Source organism: Delphinus delphis, chromosome 2 (genome assembly GCF_949987515.2).
Source record: "Delphinus delphis chromosome 2, mDelDel1.2, whole genome shotgun sequence".
Taxonomy (NCBI): domain Eukaryota; kingdom Metazoa; phylum Chordata; class Mammalia; order Artiodactyla; family Delphinidae; genus Delphinus; species Delphinus delphis.
This window is the reverse complement of record NC_082684.1, coordinates 77,817,662-77,841,944: the sequence shown is the minus strand read 5'-3', so window position 1 is coordinate 77,841,944 and position 24,283 is coordinate 77,817,662. Positions and strand designations below refer to the sequence as shown.

The 24,283-nt window shown below is 41.7% G+C and overlaps 1 protein-coding gene across 1 annotated transcript in view; it reads left to right on the top strand.

Annotated features, from left to right (window-relative positions):
- The window catches only part of RYR3 (ryanodine receptor 3), a 361,766-nt gene that overhangs the window by 26,986 nt on the left and 310,497 nt on the right, over nucleotides 1–24,283 (top strand). Inside the window, exon 3 of the mRNA XM_060002247.1 lies at nucleotides 3,122–3,229. Within this exon, the coding sequence (XP_059858230.1) occupies nucleotides 3,122–3,229 (108 nt within the window). The remainder of the gene's footprint in view (nucleotides 1–3,121; nucleotides 3,230–24,283) is intronic.

Sequence of the window (24,283 nt, the reverse complement as noted above, 5' to 3'; positions counted from 1 at the left end):
TGGAGTGTAATTAAGGATGGCAGCTGGTGGAGCAGGTCAGATGGCTCTGTGCTCTGCACTCCATGTCACAAGTTGCTAGCTATATTTTGTTTTCCTCCAGATATTTCTGTTGCCCTGTTCCCTCCCCTGCCACTGCCCACATGTTGTTCTGCCTGCTCTTGGAGTGGTGTGACCTTATCCCCGAGCATGGAGAGTCCAGGCAGGACCACACGCTAGAGGAAGAAAAACTAAACTGTAAGGAAACTATGTAAACCAGTGGCAGATACAGTGTTCCCCTGTGAGATGCTTCCCCCCACTCCCCGTGCTCACTCTCCCTCTGTCAATGTACCCATCTGTACCAGGAATTAAATCACGACCACCTTGGGACTTTTAACTTCTGGAGGGAAAAGAAAAATGTAATTGGAGCACGCCTCATGTCTGGTATCCATGGTCCTCTATCAGGATGGGGGATGGCATCGCCGGGGGAGAACGCCTATCCCTGTCCAAGCAAACCAGAACAGGAGGAAAGAGAGCTGACAGAATCACACAATCTCATATAAGGACAGGATCTCTAGCACTTGGAGCTGTGAACCTTTCTGTCTTAAAGAGACTGGACTAAATAGGGTTCTTGTAAAAGTGAGCGTGAATGTTGGGGTCGTTCAGCTGATTAGCCAAAACGCACCCTTTAAAGTACCAGCCATACCCGTAGACATTCCTGATTAGAGAAATCTCCAAATCGCATGCTCTAGTGAAGTGAAGGAGGAAGTGGACACACTCAAACCCTAGCTCTTTTTGCTTCCTATTCTGGTGACATGAGATCAAGAAAGACCAAGATGTGGTAGGAAAAAAACCTCTGTAAAATCTTCTGAGTGGCATCGTCTTTTGGGAGACTGAGTCGGACTATATATATTTGTGGCATATGGTCTTTAGGGAAATACTTTATCATATTATTGCCTGGTACTTGTAATGATGCGATATGTACTCTAAAAACACTTCCTGATGTGAAGCCTTGCCCTGCATCACCAGCCGTCTGCTTGTTCAAGTCTCATACAAATGAGTTAATTACCTGCAGCAGGAACAAACGTTGACAACGAAGCAAGAAACGTAAAATAAAGGCTGTTGTCTCCTCGTGTTACATACAGTTTCTCCTTGGTTACATCATGTTCATAAAGAGAACTGGGCAATTTCCTGTAACACCAGAATTCTAGGGAGTCTGGGTTTTTAGGATTTCTGACTGTAGAGATCCTAAGTAGAAAAGTATTTAAGTGGCAAAATGTAAGTCACCCATGGGCCAGTAGCCTTCAGGATAGGATGAGCCACTATTGGCTTACGGGGGTCTCAGAACTTTACTAAAGGGAAAGAGTGGGCAGGTCCGACAAGTGGGACGTCAGTTTATTTTTGAGGGCATTGAGGTTGGGGAAGAGGAGGAAGAAGGTACAAATACAAACACTTGGAAATTAAAGGGAAATCAAAGATCACCAATTCCATAATCTTTATTTAAAAAATGAAAATGTTGAAAATCAGAGGGGTTGTATGTGCTTTAATAGCAGGCTTGCTTTTAGCTTTTAAGTTGGAGCTCCATAGAAACAGTGTTACCTGTCTCGGAGTGTTAGACATAGCTGTGGGTGACTTCCGGTCCTCATTCCTTATTCCTGTTACTCTGATGGTGTCAATGTTCAGCCAATATCACAGAGGAAACAAAGGCTTGGTGTGCAAGGTGACTATAAGCTGTGTTCCCAAAGAAAATGATGTATCGTGGAACCGGATTGTAAACTCCTGAAGAGCATTGATTTTGTTTTGCATGTCTTTATATCTTTCTCAATACCAAGCACTGTGTTTTGCAGAAATATAAAACTTAAATCTTTGCTGATTGAAAATAGTCTAGGGCTTCCCTGGTGGCACAGTGGTTGAGAATCCGCCTGCCAATGCAGGGGACACGGGTTCGAGCCCTGGTCCGGGAAGATCCCACATGCCGTGGAGCAACTAAGCCCGTGCGCCACACCTACTGAGCCCACGTGCCACAACTACTGAAGCCCGTGCACCTAGAGCCCATGCTCCGCAACAAGAGAAGCCACCGCAATGAGAAGCCCACGCACAGCAACAAAGAGTAGCCCCCACTCGCCGCAACTAGAGAAAACCTGCACAGAGTAACAAAGACCCAATGCAGCCAAAAATGAATGAATGAATGAATGAATAAATAAATTTATTAAAGAAAATGGTCTAGTTGTGAAAAAAATCTGTAATGTTTTCATCAGCAGCAGGAACAGAGTTAAGTGTATGGATTTGGAGACAGAGTGTCTAGATTTGAATCCAACTCACCCAAGTGTAAGCCATGACCTTGGGCAGGTGACCTAACTCCTCTGTGCCTTAGTTTCCTCGGCTGTAAACTGAGAGATAAACAGTATGTATACATGGAGTGATTGTGAAGATTAAATGAGCCAATATAAGCAAAGCACTTAAAACAATACCTGGCACAGAAAAGTACTCAATGAGCATTAGCTATTACTAGTCAATCTGCAGAGAAGGCTGTCTGTTATTGAGAAATGTTTGAAAATATCATGGTGTTACCTGAGCATATAATAAATTAGAATGATTGTTGTAGGGGTCATCAATTTCTTTGTTCAGAATTAAATTTATGTAGCTCTTAATCCTCTCTTTTTACACTGTGGCATCCAGATTTTCTTAACAAGGAATTGGGTTCCCTATTTTGGTCACTATTGCTGAGTGTTTGGTCACTATTCTGGTCTTGTCCTCCTACAAATTATTGTGGATGAGATCCCAGTGACTTTCTTCCTTTGGTCCCACCCAGACATCAGTGTCGATCAGCCTTCGCTCCTTCAGCAAGGCTGGATGTGTATTCTTCTCCCATGTGTGCCCCCAGCCATTACTCAAGCTGATCCTGACATTTTGGTCACTGTTCCCTTGAGACTTAGGGCTTTTCTTCTCCTCATCCTTTAGAATCCAGCTTGAAACCCATTTTAACGTGAATAAAAAGAAAAAAAGCTACCTTTTGTACTCATTCATCCATCCATCGATCCAAGTGTTACTTTGATTCATAGGCTCTTTGCCCTTGAGATGTTATTGTGTGACTGATCCCCAACTGATATGAGTAGGTATCCTCATTCTGGTTTTATTTCCACAGTATGTTCCTCCAGATCTCTGCGTCTGCAATTTTGTACTGGAACAGTCCCTCTCTGTCAGAGCCCTACAGGAAATGCTTGCCAACACAGGTGAAAATGGCGGCGAAGGGGTGAGTACCTGAATTATGTCCTTGGTGGGGTTTGGGATACTCCATAGCCCAAAAGTATACAATTCAATTCATTCCTCCAGTTTTGAACTAGAAAACCTTAGTTTTCTAGTTTCCTTGAGTCAATCCTCTTACTTAGCAGCCCTAACTCTGCTTCCTTTGGGTTAACGAACTTCCACCAGAAAATAGACCATCATTAATGCTGCCTGAACAGGGCATAGGACATTGAGCCCATAATCCACTGGGAAATATGGAGAGGCTGAAAGGGCCTTGGGACGTGGGGTGTGGATACCTGTTAGGCTGGTTGTTTTTTCTTGGGAAAGTCTCATCAGAGATTTATGACTGTCTCAGTGCAGCACAACCAGGTTACAGCATTTTGGAGAGGATTTCCTGTAGAATGCAGAATCTTTGACATGTACCCAGATTTCCACAGTTTCACTCATGATGAGCAAGTACAAAGCTGTCTTGAGTTTCTGTTGTTGGTAAAATTGTCTCTAAGTCTTTAACTGAGGGATGATGGTCTCCCAAAGGTCTCCCAGGCAAGACTTTGGCTAGAGACTTCAGAGTAATGTTGACCCTTTCACTGATGACCCACATCTATTTATATGCATTTAGCATCAAGTATTTTAATTCTATGGCCTGTATATCTGAAGTCCAAACACCCCTCTCCACCCCCGTTAGATACTTTATTCGATGACTGTCCTTTATCTTCTGCGTTACTACCTCAGACTAACTGCTTTGATTCCTTCTGTGCCTACCTCCCCTATGATTTTTTTTTCACTCAACTGTCATAATGTTCTTTCCAAAATGCAAATCTAATCACTACACTTTACTATTTTAAAATTCTCTGTCTGCCCATTACCTTAAGAGAAATCCCGAATTCCTTAACTAGGCATAAAGGCCTTCAGGATTTGGTGAGCCCTGCTTACCTTTCCTGCCCCGTCTCTCACCCCCCCACCCCAAGCACTCAGTGATCCAACCACGTTGAATTCCCTTCACTTCCTCAAACACGACAACTCTCTTTACCCCCAATCATATGTGTCAGCTGTTTCCTCCATGTAAAACAGCTTTCTCCTCTTCTCTTCCTTTATGTAATCTTTACTTCTCCTTCAAGGAAGCCTTTGTTGACCCCGTAAGTCTAGGATGGGTGCCCTTGCCTGAGCAACAGTCAATAACTAGTTCTTACCATTGTGTACTATAATTACAAATCTAATTTTTTGCATCTTATACTGCACATAGGTAGGAGTATTTGCAGGACCTAGCACAGTTTATTACTTGAAAGAACTCATACATCATAAAGAAGTGTCTCATTGGTGGTAGAAGAGACAATGACCGTAGACTCAAGAGAACCAATGTTTACATTTGGGTCATCTTGCGGCTCTTAATGTGATCTTACATAAGTCTTCCAATCTCTTGGCGCCATAGCGTTCTCATCTATAAAATTAGGATGTTTAATTAGTTTTCTAGGGTCCTTAACACCAATACTTGCGATTCTTTACTCTTTCGGCTTAGAATAGTATGCTTTCATCAGCCACCTGAAAATAGCTTTTCCTTAGAGCATTAACGCAGGTGAGTTTTTGTTCTTTTGATGTTCACTGAAATCTGAAACCTGTGTTCACCTCCTCCTGACACAGACCTCAGTACCCCATGCTTTCCTCCTTAGGTACATACCCTCAAACGTTTCCAGTTCAGTGGAACGGATTACTTTTTTTTTTTTTTTTTTTTTGTGGTACGCAGGCCTCTCACTGTTGTGACCTCTCCCGCTGCAGAGCAGAGGCTCCGGACACACAGGCTCAGCGGCCATGGCTCACGGGCCCAGCCGCTCCGCGGCATGTGGGACCTTCCCAGACCGGGGCACGAACCCGTGTCCCTTGCATCGGCAGGCGGACTCTCAACCACTGCGCCACCAGGGAAGCCCCAGATTACTTTTTAATTGTTCCCTTTTCTTTCTAGTATACTTAACTCATGATTTACAGACACCTTTGGTGAGAGAAACCTGCTTGATGTGGAATATCACCACTTTCAGTGTCAACCAAGATCAGCTAGACCCTGCCAATATATGACCCAGTATAGCAATTGGGAAGATAGAGAGAAGCTGTGTTAACTGGAGAATTATCTTGTGTGCATTCTCTTATCTTGTTTGTTCACAAAGTGCATTTCAAAGGACTGCTTTTTCTTTACCGTTTAGTTTGAGTAGTTCAGGGAATCCTATAGATGACAAAGTAAATTGAAAAGTTCTGTTTATAACCCTTGCTCTTCTTTGTTGCCAAGAACTTAAACAATAGTCTTAACTTGATTTGTCTTTTGAAAAAGAATAAATAACAATTCATTTTCCTAACAGAATACTAATGCCAACTTAGTAAGATTGAATTCTTAGTTTGGGAACATATGAATAAGACATACCTGAATTACCAGCCGTGTTATAGCAGAAGTGTATTCCATACAGTTATATATTTCAGGGGCCATCTTTAATTTATAATATTTAAGAACCAATATGTTCAATCTTATTGGAGGAGCCATTCTCTTTGAAAAATCAAGTCCAAAATAAACTATCCATGACATTTTTAATATTAAAAAGTCACTGGATAACAATCAGCATGTTGGGTCAGACTCTGAAATTTCCCCATGTGTCATATGGTTGTTTTGTGCCATTTTACCAAAGAAAAGAGCGTTCCAACAGTTATTGCCCACGTTGATACATTATTGCTATTATTATTAATAACTAGAGGTCTTAGAGCTAGAGGAAGGGATTTGAAAAGAGAGCTGGAGTACAGATAGGAGAGGGCACTCTTTTTAAATGATTTAGATTTTATTAGTTATTGGTGGCTCCACTAGTTACCTGAACAGCAGCTTCAGTTGCTGTAACTGAAGATATAACAACTGAAGCGTTGCTATAACTGAGAGTCCTTGGAACTCTCTCACAATTCCATCTGGGCTCTCAATCTTTATAATGAGAAATAATATTTTTATATAACCTCTTGAGCCTGAATGTTTTGCTTTTCTGAAGTGACTGCTGTGCCCACTTACTATTAGTACTTAATTTGATTTGAAATGATAATATTCAGCAGGGAAGAAAAAGAAAAAGTGGAAAAATCAAGAAGGAAGTGAGTTAACACGACAGAGCATAATGATTCTCCGGGGAGCCTGGGGATGTTTGACTGGGTTTGCACCTCCTCCGCATGCCAGTCCATTCTGTTAGGAAACAGGCATTTACTGCTTTTTAACAGATATTACTTTCCCTAATGATCACGACTGCCATCAAATGGGTTGCTTTGAAGACGGTCATTTTTCCTTCTAGGCATAAACTGGTCCTTTTGTGTCTGTTCACTGCTGCACAGCAACTGAACTTTTTTAAAAAAATGACGTGGGTTATTTGTTTATTTGTTTGATGAGCGTATAGAAGCCTTTTTGCAAGGATAGACGGTTCTGCAGCAATTCCTTTGGCCGGCAAAGAAAACAGAGGTGTCCAGCTTGGTTTAACGACCGACCGAGTTTATTATGGAAATGTCCTTAGCTACCGCCAGTAGCCTGTGGGACCCAGCTTTATGTTGAGGAGAATGAATGATGAGGAGGCCCTGGGGGCAGAGAACGTCAGTGCCCCTCAGAGTCCGCGGTCGCTAAACTCATCCTTGGGTCACTTTACCGCTGATTAAATGCTATCTGATGTTATTCTGGGAATATTACCAAGAGATGGATGCTTGGCACTGTGGCCAATTAAATAGCTGGAGTTTGATGTAAAATCCCTGCATACGAATATTAAGGTATTTTCACATTTTGGATTGATAGAACCTACGGTTTGTGAGGTCCCCAACCACCTTCAGCAGGACCTGGGGCTAAAAAGGATGTCACCATCTCCCTCTGAGTCCTCAGTCGTCATCATCCTATGGCAATGACTTTGAATACAGACCTAGCAGCATTTGTGGTGAGAGAAGCTCCGTTTTTGGAGTTAGGCAGATGTGTTTTCAGTCCAGGCTAAACTGGAGTGAGTGACCTCTGGGACAAATTGTTTCCCCTTTCTGTACTTGACTTTCCACACCTTCAAAATGCAACCTCCCTCATAGGGTTGGGTGAGAATTAAATAAGTGCTGACAGGTGCCTGTGGGTGTGGAAATGAATATTGGTTCCTCTTTTCATCTCGGGTCTACTTCCTCCTGTCACAGATCCTCAGGCATATTCAAATGCCTCAAAGGAAAGAGAGACCCACACTGTATGACCAGGTGCATGTTAAATCGAGGGCCGAATAACTACAGATGGGTTTTGACGTGAATGAACGTAATGCTTTTAAAAATGAAAGGCCTTGGGCTTCCCTGGTGGCGCAGCGGTTGAGAGTCCGCCTGCCGATGCAGGGGACACGGGTTCGTGCCCCGGTCTGGGAAGATCCCACATGCCGCAGAGCGGCTAGGCCCATGAGCCATGGCCGCTGAGCCTGCGTGTCTGGAGCCTGTGCTCCGCAACGGGAGAGGCCACAACAGTGAGAGGCCCGCGTACCGCAAAAAAAAAAAAAAAAAAAAAAAAAAAAAAAACAAGAAAGAGATAAAATATACGTGTAAGAAGAATTAATGTTACGGTTGTATAAGATCACTCTTGACTTTAGATTCTAAAATATCTAGAATGCAAATACACACTCAGCCTTTTAAACTTGATTGGGAAATGTGACCTGGAAAGATACTGTTTATGCAAGAACCTGTCTCACGGATAAGCTCACTGAGAGGTGGTCCTTTAATTCCCCTTATTACTTATGAGATGGTCCCGTTAACACTAAGGGGAGCCTCAGGCTCCTTTCACTTGCCCCTGTCTTTAGCATAGGGAATACTACACGCAGCACGGTTGCTAAAGAAATGCGTACATGTGGTGGAACATTTGTCAGGCTCAGGGATGACGTGCCCATGCTTTCTGAGAAGCTAGGGGTTGCCTCCTGGCGTTGTGTGACCTTGTAAATGGCCAAGGAGGCATAATCTTACATTTTGCTTACAAAGTGTCATCAGGTAAATGTTATTTAAAGTCCATGTCATGAGATACTTACCTTGTAGCCAAGATCAAGACATTCATCCATCTGATAAGGTCACGGAAAATTTAGTCACAGAAAGGTGACAGCATCATTAAAAAAGAACGTGCTCAAGATGCCTCTCCCCTGACACGGTTAGGTAATGAACAAATCAAAACAGATGCTGATGAGGGGAATTAGAAGCCCATTGTCTAAAGTGTGAATCCTGGCTGTGCCCAGATTTAGAGATCTTGTGCAAACTCATCCAAAATGAAGAAGGCAAATAGGAGGCTTACCTTTTTATTCCTGGGACCCTGAGTTCCCACCATCATTTCTGTATTATAGAAGAGAAGGGACACCCCCCATCATCCAGATGTAGTCTCTCAGTTTTCTGAGGTTTTTGTCTTCCCTTCGTCATTGGCAGAAAAGAGCCAGAATGAGAATTTATTTTGGTATGTATGTGGGGAGGAAACAAGACTGATGGAGAAAGTTTGTACACAATTCTAAATAAACCTGGTCCCACTGACGTTTTTTAAAGGAAAGAAATTATTTAATGAGTCAAATCTAACAGTGGGCATTAATTACACCTTTAAAATAGAACGTAAGATTTCCTTTGGAGAGAAGGTACAAAGTCATTTCTTCATGTGTCATATGTCAGTCCCAGGACCCGCCCATATATGCCCTAAAGCTAGGGTAGACAGGATGCATCAAAAATCACTTTATTAGGTGTTCAAGTCTGAACTTCCTTTGCACTAGTTGGTAAAAAGCCACTGCGTCAAGCTCTCCAAGTACCTCCTCGTTGCTCCCACTCAGGACCTCCCCTCTCCAGTGCCACCGCCTGTCGGGTTGTTCATCCTGTGGATGTTACCTGTGCCTGCTGCCTAATGGACACGAGCCAGATACCACAGTATTAAATCCTTCACTTGTTTGACTTGATCCTACTTTTTCTTTTGAAAGGGAGAAAAATAACATTCTGATTTGGGATGCTTCCATTTCTTTTTTTAACCTTTGGCTGGTCATCCACACCTGCTACAAAAAAATAGTATTTTTGTATTAACAAAATAACCAAACCTATTTGGTGAAATTGCGCTTACCTGCAAAAGCTTGAGGGGTTTATATACCAAAAACTACTCTTCAGAACCTGCCCCATGTTAGAGCTCATGGCAGCCTGTTTGGTGACAAAGCTGTCAGGTGGTTTAGTCCTAGTACTGCCACCTACTGGAAGTTTAACTGCGGGCAAATCTCTCACTGCCCTGGGCTTTGGTTTCACCATCTCTATAGCACAGAACATCAAGATGAAAAAGAACTTCCTCCTGTCTGTGATGGTTGCAATGCACCAAGTTAAAAGGGAAAAGTGTCACCATCTCACGTCCTCTGGTGTGTCCCATTGACAATAGCCCATCATCAGTTAGCTGTGGAAATTTTAGCCTGTTGGTATTAGCTGTTATTTTGGAGACCCCGGGTCCCATAATTTTAAGTATTTGGATAAATGCATTTAAGTAGATGGATAAATGCATTTATTCTCTTTCCGCCTTGGTGTGGACAAAGGGAATTTTTTTCCAACTCCATCCAAAACATCAACCCTAAATCACTAAGTGATGACAGTATAGTTTTAATTTTTTTTTTTTTTTGAGACATGAATCTCCTATAAATTGTCTTTTGGAAGAATATGGGATGTATTCTGCAGTTTTGACGGAACTTCTTTCTTCAAAGAGCCAGATATTATTTTCAGAAATTAAACAATAATGAAAGGCCTCCAAACTAAGGTTTTTAATGTATTTTTCCACAGACCAAATTGTCATTAAACTTATGTCTCTTCTCACTTCTTACTGTTCTCGCTCACGTTAGGCTATGATTTTAGAATTTTATGCTGATATAATGGATTTTAATGTTTCTCTGATAAGCTAATACTAATGAAAACGTGTGCAAGTAACTCATATTTCACTGTTGAACCGGTCTTTCGATAACATGATATCTCATTAAAATTTGCTATCTGGAAGACCTTACTTCATGGTAAGAAAACTCCTCTTTGGTAAAAGAAAAACTCTAATTGATTGTTTGCAGTATTTCTAAGGAAAAGAAATTCCAAATTTTCTGATGTGGGTACTGCCCATTTTCCTTGGATGGATTTTCTTGCATAAATGTAATTACAAAAAAAAAATACTGCAGACAGATTTCGGCTACAGCATGTTGCTTGCTTGCTAGTTTCTTGATGACATCAGCACAGTACTGGAAAAGTAAAAACAAACGTTAACATCTCATGCCACTGCTTACTTCTAGCCAAAATCACAAAATATTCACCAGGTAGGAACTTCATACCCGCTGTTCCCATTGGGGTCTTTCTCTATTGTAAATATCAGCAGATTCCTCAAATGACTTGAAAGCTTTCAGCGAGACTGGCACACACACTGGCACACACACTGGCACATCCATTTACTGTTTTTGCTTTGGATTTTGCTAGCTCAGTGACCTCTCGGAATGGGTATGTTATTCACTCCTTTACTGTACATGTACTTTGCATGGACAACTGACTCCAGCTGTATTTGTAAGGAACTGGGCTTTTCACTTGTGAGCGTTCAGGACAGTTTCCATCCTTTGTGCCTCTGCAATTCAAAAAAACACCACCGCACCACACACTTCAATCTGGTGGAATTAAAGGTGGCTGCACTTAGGAATTTGTTGCCAAGAAGCTTGTTAAACTGCTGCTCTGAAATTACAAGGATGGCTTGCCTGTGGACTCATTGTTTTTCCTTTGAGATATTGAAAATTGTTTTTAAATTCTTTTTCCCTCTGACTATGGTCTAGATGGCCTGTGGCCATAGGGTTCAAGTTGGTGAGATGACAGAAGTGTGCAGCCTTGCCTTACTCCAAGCTTCTCAGTGCTTCAGACTCGCCTAGTCTATTATGCAACTCCAGCTCTGCTCCTCCGGAAGGCTGGAATTCATAATAAAAATGGAAGAAGCTAGTTGGATATTTTCCCTTTCTCATGCAACATCCCCAAAGTCACCCAGCAGGAAAAATCAAATGTTAATTTCAACAGTTAAGAATAACCATTAAAGTTAACTGGCTTTTTACATTTATTCATATCCTGAGTAGAAGCATTTTCAAGTAAAGAACCCACAGAATTAATTTTTAAAGCTCCAGATTCTATCAAACCTCCCCCCCTTTCTGAATATAGTGTTTCAGCTTGAGTGGAATGGCCTTTTCTTTGGTGGAATTTTTTTTCATTCTGAAGTCAGTACCTCCTGCTTAAAATCAGTAGGCCTGTGTGATCTTGGGGTTATTTAGCAAATGTGATAACTATAGCTTGGCTGCTGTTACACAAACCCTGGAATTCTTCTCATTGTTGCTATGGACATTCGAATGCTCTGTGAATATAGTCCGGTCACAATGACCTCAGTTGTCTTAGAAAGCTTGAGTGTCTTCCCCAAGGCTGGACTAAATGTAGTTTTCAGTGGTTGTATATGTTTGTGTGTGTGTGTGTGTGTGTGTGTGTGTTTGCGTGTGCTCTTTACATTTTAATTGTAAAAAAATTTAAACATCTTCATTAAAGTTTCTTAGAGGAGTGAGGCGGGATTGGAGTACTTAAGCTTTCTCCCGTGCGTACTAATTAGGTAAATAGTTGTATTCTTATGTGAGATGTTTGGAAGAGAAATTTTGCTGAATTTTTTTTTAATAACTAGTTTGTGGAGGGGTGGGGGCAGAGATGAATTTCAGCTGCATTTTTAGAAATTTTTTAAATCCCTAACTGTGGGATATTTGAATTAGGGGAACTCTTTCATGTTAAGAGCCTTGCTTACCTTTTTAAAAATGAAGCACATTTGGAATTCAAGAAATCCTGGGAGAAGAGAAACCTTTCAAGTTATTTATTAGCCTTTTCCTTTGATCGTGTAATTTACTTTTAATAGCTACCAGAGTTTAAATTATATATTTGTAGGGAAAACTCAGTGAACTAGAAAAAAACTCCAGCTTATTTTCATTTCATGAAAGTTTAATGAAATTCTATTCTATTTGGAAATTCTGGTAAAGAAAAATTAACTTGGTTCCAGAGAAACCCTTATCTCAACTGGCGCTTTAATCCTCGCTGGAGTAAAAACCCTGTAGCCAGTGTCCCAATCCTATGATTACTAATATCTGGTTTTACAATGGAAGGATCTGGAATGACCAAATGGCATCGAATGGAAAGAAAATAAGAACAAGATGCAGGGAGTTCATGGGGTAAAAGGGCCTCCAGCTCTGTAGAGGAAGAGGAGGAAAGCTAAAGGCAGAACGCTTGTTTTTACCTGACGTCTCCTGTTAACTGAGACTTAGGTTGGTACCGAGTGGGGAGGGGGGATCTGATGGGAGGGAGGGAAGTGCAGGACCAGCAGGGGCTGGGCATTCTGGCTCGGGCCTCGCTGCTCTCTGGGCCTTGTTCTACCCCTCTGCGAGATGGGGCCTCTGAACTACATTCTGGCTCCTGGACATCATAGGATGCTCTTCCAGGACCGGTGTCTGCCCATGAGGAAGAATCTGCAGGTCATCAGGAAAAGTAGGAAAATAAAGACAGTGTATAAATTGTTTCATTAAGCAAACTTTATAAATGGAAAGTTCTGCCTTTCTTATTTTCTGTGATTATGTCCTTTTTAAAAAAATATTTATTTTTTATACCATCTTTAAAGGTTATACTCCATTTACAGTTATTACAAAATATTGGCTATGTTCCCCATGTTGTACAATACATCCTTGTAGTCTATCCTACACCCAATAGTTTGTACCTCCCACTTTCCCCGCCTTGTATCGCCCCTCCTCCCTCCAGCTGGTAAGCACTAGTTTGTTCTCAATATCTGTGAGTCTGCTTCTTTTTTGTTAGTTAGTTGTGTTTTTTAGATTCCACATATAAGTGTTATCATACAGTAGTATTTGCCTTTCTCTATCTGGCTTATTTCATTTAGCATAATGATTATGTCCTTTTTAGTATTTTATAACTGTAATAAAGTTGGTATGTTTTCTTTTTGAAAATTATAGTGATAGTGTAAGTGACAGCTTTCTTTCTTTCTTTTATAAATGCCTTTATTGGGTAAAAAGTAAGATGGGCAACCATGGATGATCTGTTTTGGTCCTGTTGTTGAAATTGCACCAGTTCTTGAGCTTGTGAACCCCTAAGGCCTATTCTCATGTACAGCTTGTGGACTCCATGTTCTAAGGAGCTTCAGCCAAACACCACACATGTGCCTCGGCTTATTTACAAAAAATTTTTGACTTTGTAACCCAGATAGTTGGTGCCCTTGTTGGTGGTAGTTATTCACATCTTCCCTGGTGGATAGCTCCAGGTCTTAGCTCCGTGATGGAAGGAAGAGGCCTCTGAGTTCATAGGCACCAGTTGTGCCTCTTTTGTTTTTGTTATGGAGAGAAGTGGAGTCAGCACGTTATTAAGAATCACCCGCTTCCATCTCATTAGTGATGTGCGGCTAGAGGCTGGTTCCCTGCCCCATTTCTCTGCTGCTCCTCTGCTTTTATAAGGTGGAGGGCGGTGGGCAGGAGAGCCAGGATGTTGTTCTTAAGCATGAATTTGGAGCTGTGCCTGTGTCAGTGTGGCCAGCACCATGCAGGCTTCTGCTGAAGAACAACCTTTGGGGATTTGCTTGAGGAAGTGTTTCCTCTTCCTGACTCCCCTGAGTCCTGCTCTCTGGTTGGTGCTGGGCCCAGTGATGGAAACTCATGACCACTCCTGAAAACACCTGTTTGCATGTCTTTTGTGAGGTATTAGAAAGGTAAGTTGAATTCATCCCTTTTTTTTAGCTATGTGTATATCTTTTAATAGTTGTCCCTTTTCTGAAGTTTATGACTTGGTATTAGAAATCTTCAGAATTACTGCTGGAGTACAAAAATCTCTAGATTTTATCTTACGAGTGGATACCAGTAACTGAATTGTAATTCTTGAGACACCTTTAGTCAGGCAATCAGAGAGTGCTATCCATGGTGCTGATTCTCTAAGTTAACGCAGTACGTTGTGTGTTCAGTTCAGGACACAGCTCCAGGGGCCAGAGGACCTGGCATTTTGCCCCAATAGTTTGTAGGACTGTTTCCCCATGTTACAACCATGGCAACTTTACCTTATCTCCTGCCCTCATGGGGATTTTCCCACATCAGCTTGCTAAAGGGACCGTTGGCAAACTCTGATCCAATTTTAGGATTTACACAGACTTTGGAAAAAATGACCTGATGTAATACAATATCTCAAATTCACATTCTTTTTCTCAGCCTTTAACAGGGTCCAATAACATGTTTCTATACCAATTTCATCCAGAGATTTCCAATAATGGGGAAAATGGAGGGTGTATATTTAGCAAGATGCTAGCATTTCGGAACCTCTTGCTCCGCTCAGGGTTGTAAACTTTGTGGTGGATTCAACTTCCTCTTCTACTCCCATATTGCACCCAGGCAGGCCTCAGCCCCCGGTGATGCTAAGGGCCTGGGAGAGGTCTGAGCTGCAGCAGCCGCACTTCTCTGACCCCAGGCGATTGACCTAGGTCGCCAAGAGAATGAGCAACTGCTGTTTCCCAGTTCATTGTTCCCTCTGGGCAGCCACTTTGGTGTGTAGGGCAACAGGGGTATACAAATCCATGCTCTATTAGCTATGCTGATTTCAGTCAATGTCAGTGGGAGAAACAGTAGGACTGTGGTAGTCCTGGGCTCTCTCAAGAACGCAGTCTCGGCTACTGTGAACAGCTATAGATGCAGATTAATTACTAGACAGTGATAAGTTACCAGGAATTTTTTTAGCTGCTCTGGTTCAAGACAATCTATCTGGTCCTCTGACTTTCCCTCTCCCTGCAGACTCTTTAGATAACATATTTACTTCTTCAGGTTTCTGAAGATCATTCACAGTCAGCAGTGATCGCTCCGAGTATAAAGAGCAGAAATCAATTGCAGTATTCTTTTTGTTGTTGTTTAATTGCGATATAACTGGTGTACAACACTGGTCTACAGCACAACAACTTGGCATACACACATTGTAAAATGATTACCGTGATAAGTTTAGGTGATATCCATCACCTCATATACATAATTACAAAACATTGTTTTTCCTTGTGAATTTACTCTTGTAGCAACTTTCAAACATACCATACGGTAGTGTTACCTAAGGTCATCATGTTGTACATGATATCCCCAGGGCATATTTATCTTATAAGTGAAGTTTGTACTTTTAACCACCTTCACCCAATTCCTCTACTGCCCATTCCTTGCCTTGGTAACCACAAATCTGATATCATTTTCTATTAGTTTGGGTTTTTTTTTTTTTTTTTGCAGTACGCGGGCCTCTCACTGTCGTGGCCTCTCCCGTTGTGGAGCACAGGCTCCAGATGCGCAGGCTCAGCGGCCATGGCTCACGGGCCCAGCTGCTCCGCGGCATGTGGGATCCTCCCGGACCGGGGCACGAACCCGTGTCCCCTGCATCGGCAGGCAGACTCTCAACCACTGTGCCACCAGGGAAGCCCCTGAGTTTGGGTTTTTTTTAGAGTCCACATATAAGTAGATTATACGGTATTCGTCTGACTTATTTCACTTAGCATAATGCCCTCAAGGTCCATCGATGTTGTTGCAACTGGCAGGATTTCCTTCTTTTTATGACTGAATAGTCTTCCATTGTACCACATTTTCTTTACCCATTCATCTGTTGATGGACACTTAGTTTGCTTCCATATCTTCACTATAGTAGATGATGCTGCACTGAACATGGAGGGTGTAGACATCTCTTTGACATAGTCATTTCATTTCCTTCAGATAAATACCCAGCAGTGGAATTGTTGGATCATATGGCAGTTCTACTTTAAATTTTTTGAGGAACCTCCGTGCAGTTTTCCACTGTGGCTACACTAATTTACATTCCCACCAGCTGTGCACGAGGGTTCTCTTTTCTCTGCACCCTTGCCAACACTTGCTATCTCTTGTCTTTTTGATAATAACCATTCTAACAAGCACGAGGTGATATATCATTTCCTTAATGAGTACTGATGTTGAGTGCCTTTCCATATACTTGGCCTTTGTGTATCTTCTTTGGAAAAATGTCACTTCACATCCTTTGCCCATTTTTTAATTGAATTACTTGGAGTTTTTTGCTATTGAGTTGTCTGAGTTCTTCATATATTTTGGATGTTAACCTCTTATCAGATATATGACTTTCAAATATTTTCTTCCATTTCCATTTTGTTGATTGTTTGCTTTGCTGTGCAGAAGTTTTTATGTTTGATGTAGTCCCACTTGTTTATTTTTAATTTTGTTGCATTTGCTTTGGGTGTCATATCCAAAAAATCATTGCCAAGACGTATGTCGAGGAGTTTTTTCCTCTACATTTCTTACCAGGAGTTTTATGGTTTCAGGTCATACGGTCAAGTTTTTAATCCATTTTGAGTTAATTTTAGAGTGGTGTAAGATCATTCTTTTACATGTGAATATCCAGTTTTCCCAGAACCAGTTATTGAGAAGACTTTCTTTTCTCCACAGAGTATTCTTGGCTCCCTTGTCAAGTATTAGCTGATGATATATGCATGAGTTTACTTCTGGGCTCTTAATTCTGTTCCATTGGCCTATGTGTCTGTTTTTTATGCCAGTACCATAAAGGTATGATTATTGTATCTTTGTAATACAGTTTGGTTCCATACAAATTTCAATATTGTGTTTTCTATATCTATGAAAAATGCCATTGGAATCTTGATTGGGAATGTATTGAATCTATGGATGGCTTCGCGTAGTATGGACATTTCAACAATATTCTTCTAATCCACGAACACAGGACATCTTTCCGTTTATTTGTGTCTTTTTCATTTTCATCAATGTCTTGTATTTTTCACTGTAAAAATCTTTTACCTCCTTGGCTAAATTTATTCCTAAGGGTTTTATTTTTTTGATGTTATTGTAGATGGGATCATTTTCTTTATTTCTTTTTCAGCTAATTCATTGTTTGCAGTGTTCTTTTCTGTACCAGATCATCACATTGTATTATATTAACCATCACATCACAACCCCACTGGGAAATGATTGATTGATTTTTCTCCAGCCATTGAAGGAGGCAAACATGGGCACAACTGAGATTTAGTTTTGCTTATGTTGGCGTAAGTGTTTTCAAATTGTAACCCATACTTGGTGTTTCTGAGCCAGCCACTCTCCTCCTCCTCTCATCGATAGCAGGGGCCATTTTAATGTGCCTTTCTTCCCTTGCCCCCAAAGATTTGCTGTGGTTTCTTGCAGCTCTAGTTGGTGTTACTGTCAGTCCCAGTTGGTTATCCTCTCAATGTCAGTGTGATGAATTTACTCCCTGCACAATGGCGAGAAAATAGATCAGATAGTGCTTCCTCTACCCAAGTCCTGGCTTCCATTCACAGAGGAGACATTTTTTTCAAAAAAAAAAACCCTGAAGTTTTTCTCTTTGACAGAAGAACTAGTTGGTAGCAAGAACACTTAGATTTAAGCTAGGCTTTTGAAAGCAGCTATGTGAATAGCACTGCCCAAGTGTTAGATGATTCAGAACAACTCTAAGAGACCTTACAGATGCAGGGAAAAAAAGTAGAATGTTATAAGTGAGAATGCAGAAGGGCACTCTTAATGGCTGGGGACACAGCAACCAGAGTGAGAACAGAAGACTGGAAATGACTGATTGGGGAGGGGGTGACCAAGTAGTGAGACATGAAAAGTAAAAGTTCCTCCCCCCTAATCTGTTCTGCTTTTTGCCCTCAACTTCATCTCTTCCCAGGCCTTATGAAGTCCAGATTGGTGGGAGAGGGAAGGCCAGATTGCAGGTGACAGAGAACAGGAAGGGTCTAGCTGGCCTTGGACACCAAGAAGATGGGTGTAGAGATCTAGAGGTCATTGTGGTGGGCCTGGAACTCTTTTCCTACCAAGTTTGAATTGTCTAGAGCCCTCACCACACAGGTTTTACGGCAGAAATTTGTGTCTTTCCACCTGTCACATACATGGCAGTAGAGCTAAGAGACAGAGAATTATAGTTGAACACTAGTCCTAGAGCTATCAAGGGCAAGGGGGAACAACCATGTTTATTCTTTGCTTTCGTAGGATTCTGGAGAAATGCTAAAAGGAAAATCAGCCACTGGTCCAGAATGATGCTTCTGAGAATGGGGAAATATGGGGCTGGCCAAAAAGTTCGTTCGGGTTCTTCGTCCCATCTTACGGAAAAACCTGAACGAACTTTTTGGCCAACCCGATACTTGCTGACTGTAAGCATCATACCAGTTACTTAGATGAAGGGTCCAGTGTGGCTGGGGAAGTCCTGGAAGGGTGGTGGCTCTCAAGCTAGGCTGTTCGTTAGAATTACCTAGGATCCCGGGACTCACCAGAGACCTACCAAATAAGAGTCTTAGGCAAATGGCCCTGCCTTTAGGGCTGTAGTTTTTTTTTTTTCCTCACTTTGTTTTCATTTTGAAAGCTCTACCAATGATTCTGAGGGATAGCTGGGATTGAGGAGCACTTCTGTATAATCAACCCATGAGAGGTTCAGGAGAACCATTTCCACTGCCCTCCGAGCAGTGTATGGTCCAGGACACATAGGAAGTACGAAGAGCACCTGTTCTATTCATCCACAGGCCCACACCTACACAGAACTCTTTGAGAATCAGCTTCTCCACCTAAGGCCACTTCATATACTTCAAGGAAAGGTCAGGCTTTTGTTTGTTTGGTTTGCTTGGAAATGTAAACTTGACCCTAGGCTTATTTTGTGGATGTAGAGAAAACAGGATGAATTTATCTCTATCCAGCAAGATCATAATTGGGAACAGTGCAAGGGGGTTAGAGGGATGAAGGAAACAGAAGTTGTGTTGATAAAGGACATCCAGGAGAGAAAAATAATGGGTTAAAGAGTGCAGGAGAGAGAGAGAGATCAAACAACAAGATACATTTGAGTTCATTTTCTTCCTTATAGCCCACATGAGTAGAGGTGTTTGCAAACAGTCGGACTCAATAGTGGTTTTATGATAAAAACTTAACGCCTATTTTGTTAATTCCCAGGATGAATGGTGATTTTTTTTTTTCCTAGAGACATAGTAGATAAAGACAGTGTTTGATTTTTCATGTCCAGGTAATCTGACCTTTCAGATGTTAAACTGTTTGTAGGAAATATTTGTTGTACGATGCCTTGGGTGAAAGGAAATGGTTGAGCAGAGTTCTTAGTCTTGACCCTATGTGGCCACTCGTCCACCATCCCATCAGAGGTCTGATGAACGATGAGGATGTATGGTTCAAATAAAAACTAGAGCAGTGCCTGGAAAACAAATCTGGCTGACAGGGTCCTTTTATTTAGAGAATGAACTTGGCAATGTCAGATTCTTAGAAATTTGTTAGTCAGCTATAGGAGAAAGGGGGAAATTTAATTCAGAGAAGAAAATATTGCTTCACCTCTTTCAAAGGTCATCAATCTAAATGTCTTTAATACCCTGACAAATATGTCCTGTCAATTTGCTCCTTTAAAAGATACCATAATAGGAAATATGTTCGAGCTGCCATCCTGGCTGTCTGGTTTCCCTGTGGTGTCTACCTGCAAAGAGAAGCACAGGTGCAACTAGAATGACCCCGTGCTCAATTTGGAGGCGTCCCAATGGCCACCATTTTTCCCCTCAATGGAGAATGCTTATCCTCCTGTTTCAGAATCAGCATTTGTAAAATCCCAGCCCGAGTGGGAACCTCCAAAAGTCATTTAATTTGTTCCCCAAACATCGTGGGTTGGGATGGGAACATGGTTGCATGTGTCCACCATTCTCAAAGAGCCGAGACCTTTATTTTTAAAGACTTGAAAGGCAGGAGATTCCTCAGTTGCCTTTAGTCGTGCATTCAGGGCTCAAATCTGCACCATCCACAGGCTCTTCCTTCTCATGACTTGAAGTGCTCACAGGAAATAATGAACTGGGGGTCATAACAACAGCTCCTCTGCGATCCCTAAGTCATCTGAGCCATCTCTCTGATTTTCCTCACGCCTTCGGCCACATCTGTGCAAAAGAGAAGACGTGTAGGCACTTTCCTGGAAGAAAATACCTCCTTGCAGTGCAGGTTCTTGTTACAGATAAGGCTCATGACCCAGAGCTTACGTTTTCTCACATAAGGCTCTGGCCTTTCATCCTTTTGTCCTGAACTACTTCCATGTGGCTATGAAATTAATGACTTGAACAAAAATGAGATTGCCAAAATGTTCTCACCCAGGAAGGAGAATTCTAGGTGCTTCCAGGAGGTTGGGTTGGCTGAATTCAATGAATGATAAACTATGGAAATGGTAAATTTGGCATTCCGTGCTCGATGGTCGGGGGATGGATTGTTTGGGTTTTGCCTGTGTTTTCTCTATTTAAGAAGTGAAAGAAAGAAAAGAGACTAGCCTGCCTTTGTGCACAGCTTTTTGATCACTCTGTTCTTGGGCCCTGGGATATGCAGTGATGGTGAGCGAGCAGTACTGAGGGCATGGGAGGTCGGGCTCCTTGAGTCACGGCCACCCTGCTGACCTTGCTGGGAGGTCAAGTTCTGCCACAGGCCCTCTGCAGACCAGCTTTAACCTTTTCTCTTTGGGGTTGTACTGTGCCTGCAGCTTGTGAATCGTGGGTCCGTCTTGTCAGTAGGGCAACTGGGCAGACTGTCGTGATCACTGAACGTGGGGAAGTGGGCTATCAGACGTGCACTTCCTCTTTTCTGAACTTCATTAAAATTCTATTTCATGACTTCGGTTTTTAACAGTATCCCAAGAGACCCATGAAGGATGCTAAGAATGTGTCCTCCTTTCGTGTGTGTTTACCTTAAGGGCCTGCACTGTTGTGGTCGAGTTGGCCCAGGCTCACTTGAAGTGTTTCTTATAGAGGAAACCTCGTTAGGGGACTCCATCCTGATACTGTTGCTTTCTGTATAGCCAATGGCTCAGAAATCTTTGACTAAGAGTTTTAGATCCATATTAATCATCCTTTTATAAGTGAAAAATCAAGGTGTCAAATTGTAAGAATGATACCTTAGACTTCTTATAGTGTCTTTATATCCCAAAGTGGGGAACCAAAAGCTGGACTTGGCAATTACCTAGCTGAAGAGTAGGGTATCTGATCCAGAGAAGGTGGTGAAGAAAAGAGTTTAGTTTCCTGTATTGGGTTTTTCAGGATTTCACACATAGTGAGGGAGTTAGGATGGCTAGAAAGCGCTTATGGAATTGCTATTGTCTAATTCCCTGACTCTGACTCCAAATCACCGGTCATACTAATCTGTACATGTGCCTTCCCACCCCTGGACTTTGTAAATTCCAGTATGCTACTTTAACTGTCATTAAAGAGGGAAAATTATCTCTGTTCCCAGGAATTTCCAATCCAAGACCTGGTTGGAAAGTGCCCCAGCAGTCGTGCCATTTGAGCTGGGGAGTCCCATCTGTCCCACTGATTATGCGGTTCTGTCAACCCCTCCTAGAACAGTGGGGTGCTTGAGCGGAGTCTTGGGAATTTGGCCAGAACGGTGTGATGGCTTGTAGCAGTTGGGGGAGGTAGACCTGGAATCTGATGGCTGGTGGGGGCAGCCTTGGGAAGCACGGAGTAGTGTAGAAACCATGTCTCTAGGGACAAGGGTGGGATCCAAGGTGAAGGATCCACTAAGGGCTGTCAGAAGAGCCAGGATGTTTGAGATCCAAGTGAGAGTGACTCCCTGGGCAAGAGCTTTTCCCTGTGGAGTCTGGGGTAGGCCTGAGGGAACTCAGGGGAGGACAGAGGTGTCTTGGATAAAGCCTGCCTCTCTGGGCTTTCTATCCAACACCAGGGTAGGGCTAGACTCTGGAATCACTGCCTAACTGCAAGCATGCTAGGTATGCCTTGCCAGCCACCTTTCAGACAGGTGAAGTCATTTACAGAGGATTCTGGCAAATAGATCACACCTCGAGCAACTGAAGTTTTAACGAAGAGACAGAACACTTTTGTAGCCCTCCATTGTTTTAAACACATGCAGCACGGTGTTGCATCCCGGGCACACGGACGTTTTACTGAAATGGTCACGTGGTAGTAGTGCTAAAGAAAAATTTGGAAAAGGAAAGTCCCGTGGTTCTGCAACCACCCAAATGGCTATTTCATTTTTATAGGTTTCCTTATCATTCTTTCATATATATATATATATAAAATAGTAGAAGGCATTTTGCATTCTGCCTTTTTCACAATGGTCTATCATAACCATTTTCTGTGTTTCCAGTAGCCTCTGTAAATTGTCTCCTTTCATGGTTGCAGGATAGAACATCCTGAAGAAGCCCCGTGTTTTACTAGACAATATTTTTCTTTTGGATAGTCAAGTCCTTTCCGGGTTCTTTGTTTGCCCCATTATGACGCTCTTTTCACAACAGTGTGCAAACGTTTTGCTTTTTTTGAATTACTCCCAGAAGTAGGATTACTACAGCAAAGTTTACTGACTCCTTTATGGCTCTTTTTATATACTACCATCTTGCTTTTCAAAAGAGTTGTATTCAGTGCCACCTTACAGGGTAGCACCAGCTAAACTGCGACTCTGATGGCATTAAGGCTTTTTCCCCATTTTTGAAAATTTAGTTGATGAAAAATGATACATCAAAGTTGCTTTGTCATTCCTTTCATTACCAGAAGAGATAAAATCTCTGCCATATGTTTTAATGTTATTCCTGATATGAATCATTTATTCATATCCTTTGCCCATTTCTTTATTTGATGATTTTTTTTCTTACATTTCAATGAGATGTTAATCCTTTTGTCAAAGTGATACAAAGAATTCCTGTAGTCTATTAAATGTCGACGTTTCCATTGTTCTGAAGTTGAGAAATCTTGGGAAAATCCTGTCTTTTTATTTCCTTTGAATTTATCTGTTGCTTCAGAGCATAGATAAGTATTAGCTCTGTAAAAGAATGTGGACTGTTTATTACATGCTAGTTGTCTTAGAGTTTAATTTTAAAATAAATTATTTAACTCTGTTACCCATCCATAATCTATCTTTTACATTTCCTGTAGATCTTACGGAATACTTTTCTATTTTGCTCTCCACGTATCAAACAAAGGGACATTTGCTTAATAATCCTGCCTTCCCCGCATTGTACTAAGAATGTGCTTTATCATATGCTGCATTTCAGATTTGTTTATGGGCTGTCTGTATTGTGCTACGTTCTTCCTTTGAACCATTACCAGAATGAATGAATGAATTTTGCTTTGTAACATTTTCTGAAACTTGGTTCCTTTTCAGAATAAATTTCTTAATGTTTATGCTTGCAGATTAACTGTAGAGTGATCTTGTTGAATGCCTAAATACCCTACTGGAATTTTCATTAAAAGTACATTAAGACTGTAAGTTAAATTTAGGAGACTGAGCATTAACAAATACTAGTATTTTCATTCTGTAACAAAGTACACATTTCCATTTCACCAAATCAAATTTTGTTTTATAGAGCAAAAGTTTGTGGTTTCATTTTGAAGGTTTAGCTCAACATTTAGGTAAATTCCTAAAATTTTTAATATCTTGTAGCAATTATGAATAGAAACTTCTGTTACGTTTTCTAACTGAAAATACTAGGTTACTTGTTTTTGCTTCTGCTATTAAGTGTTACTGCTTTTTACCTGTATGGCAGCATTGTTATTAGTTGTCGCTTGTGTCAAAGGAAACCTCCTGGGCGATGTAAAGGGTCTCCAGCGTGTTGGAGGAAACATTGCTCTGTGACCTTCTAGCAAGGCTCCTTTCTTTCTCTGATAGCCTGAAAGAGTGGGAGGGAAGGGAGTGGGGGAGGAAAAGAAAATGAAAGTACACACATCCACACCCAGGAAGTGATGTCGTGCCCTGCAAACCCTCCAGGAAGGTAGCCCCCCAAGCTTTCACAGCTTATGTTAGATCCACACGGAGTCTTTCCAGATCCTGGGACCCCCAAAGTGGAACCTGGGGTTCCAGATTATAAAAGAGGTGGCTTAGAGATCTGACAGTCTTGAAACATTTATGTATGGCTGGAGAGAAGCAGAGTTCCCCTCTCCTTTGTTGCCATATTGGGATTATCTTACTGGGTGACAGTGTCCTCTGGGAACCTCCTAAAGAAATGTTAGTGACAGAATCACTTTTGAAATTACAGACGAGATGAT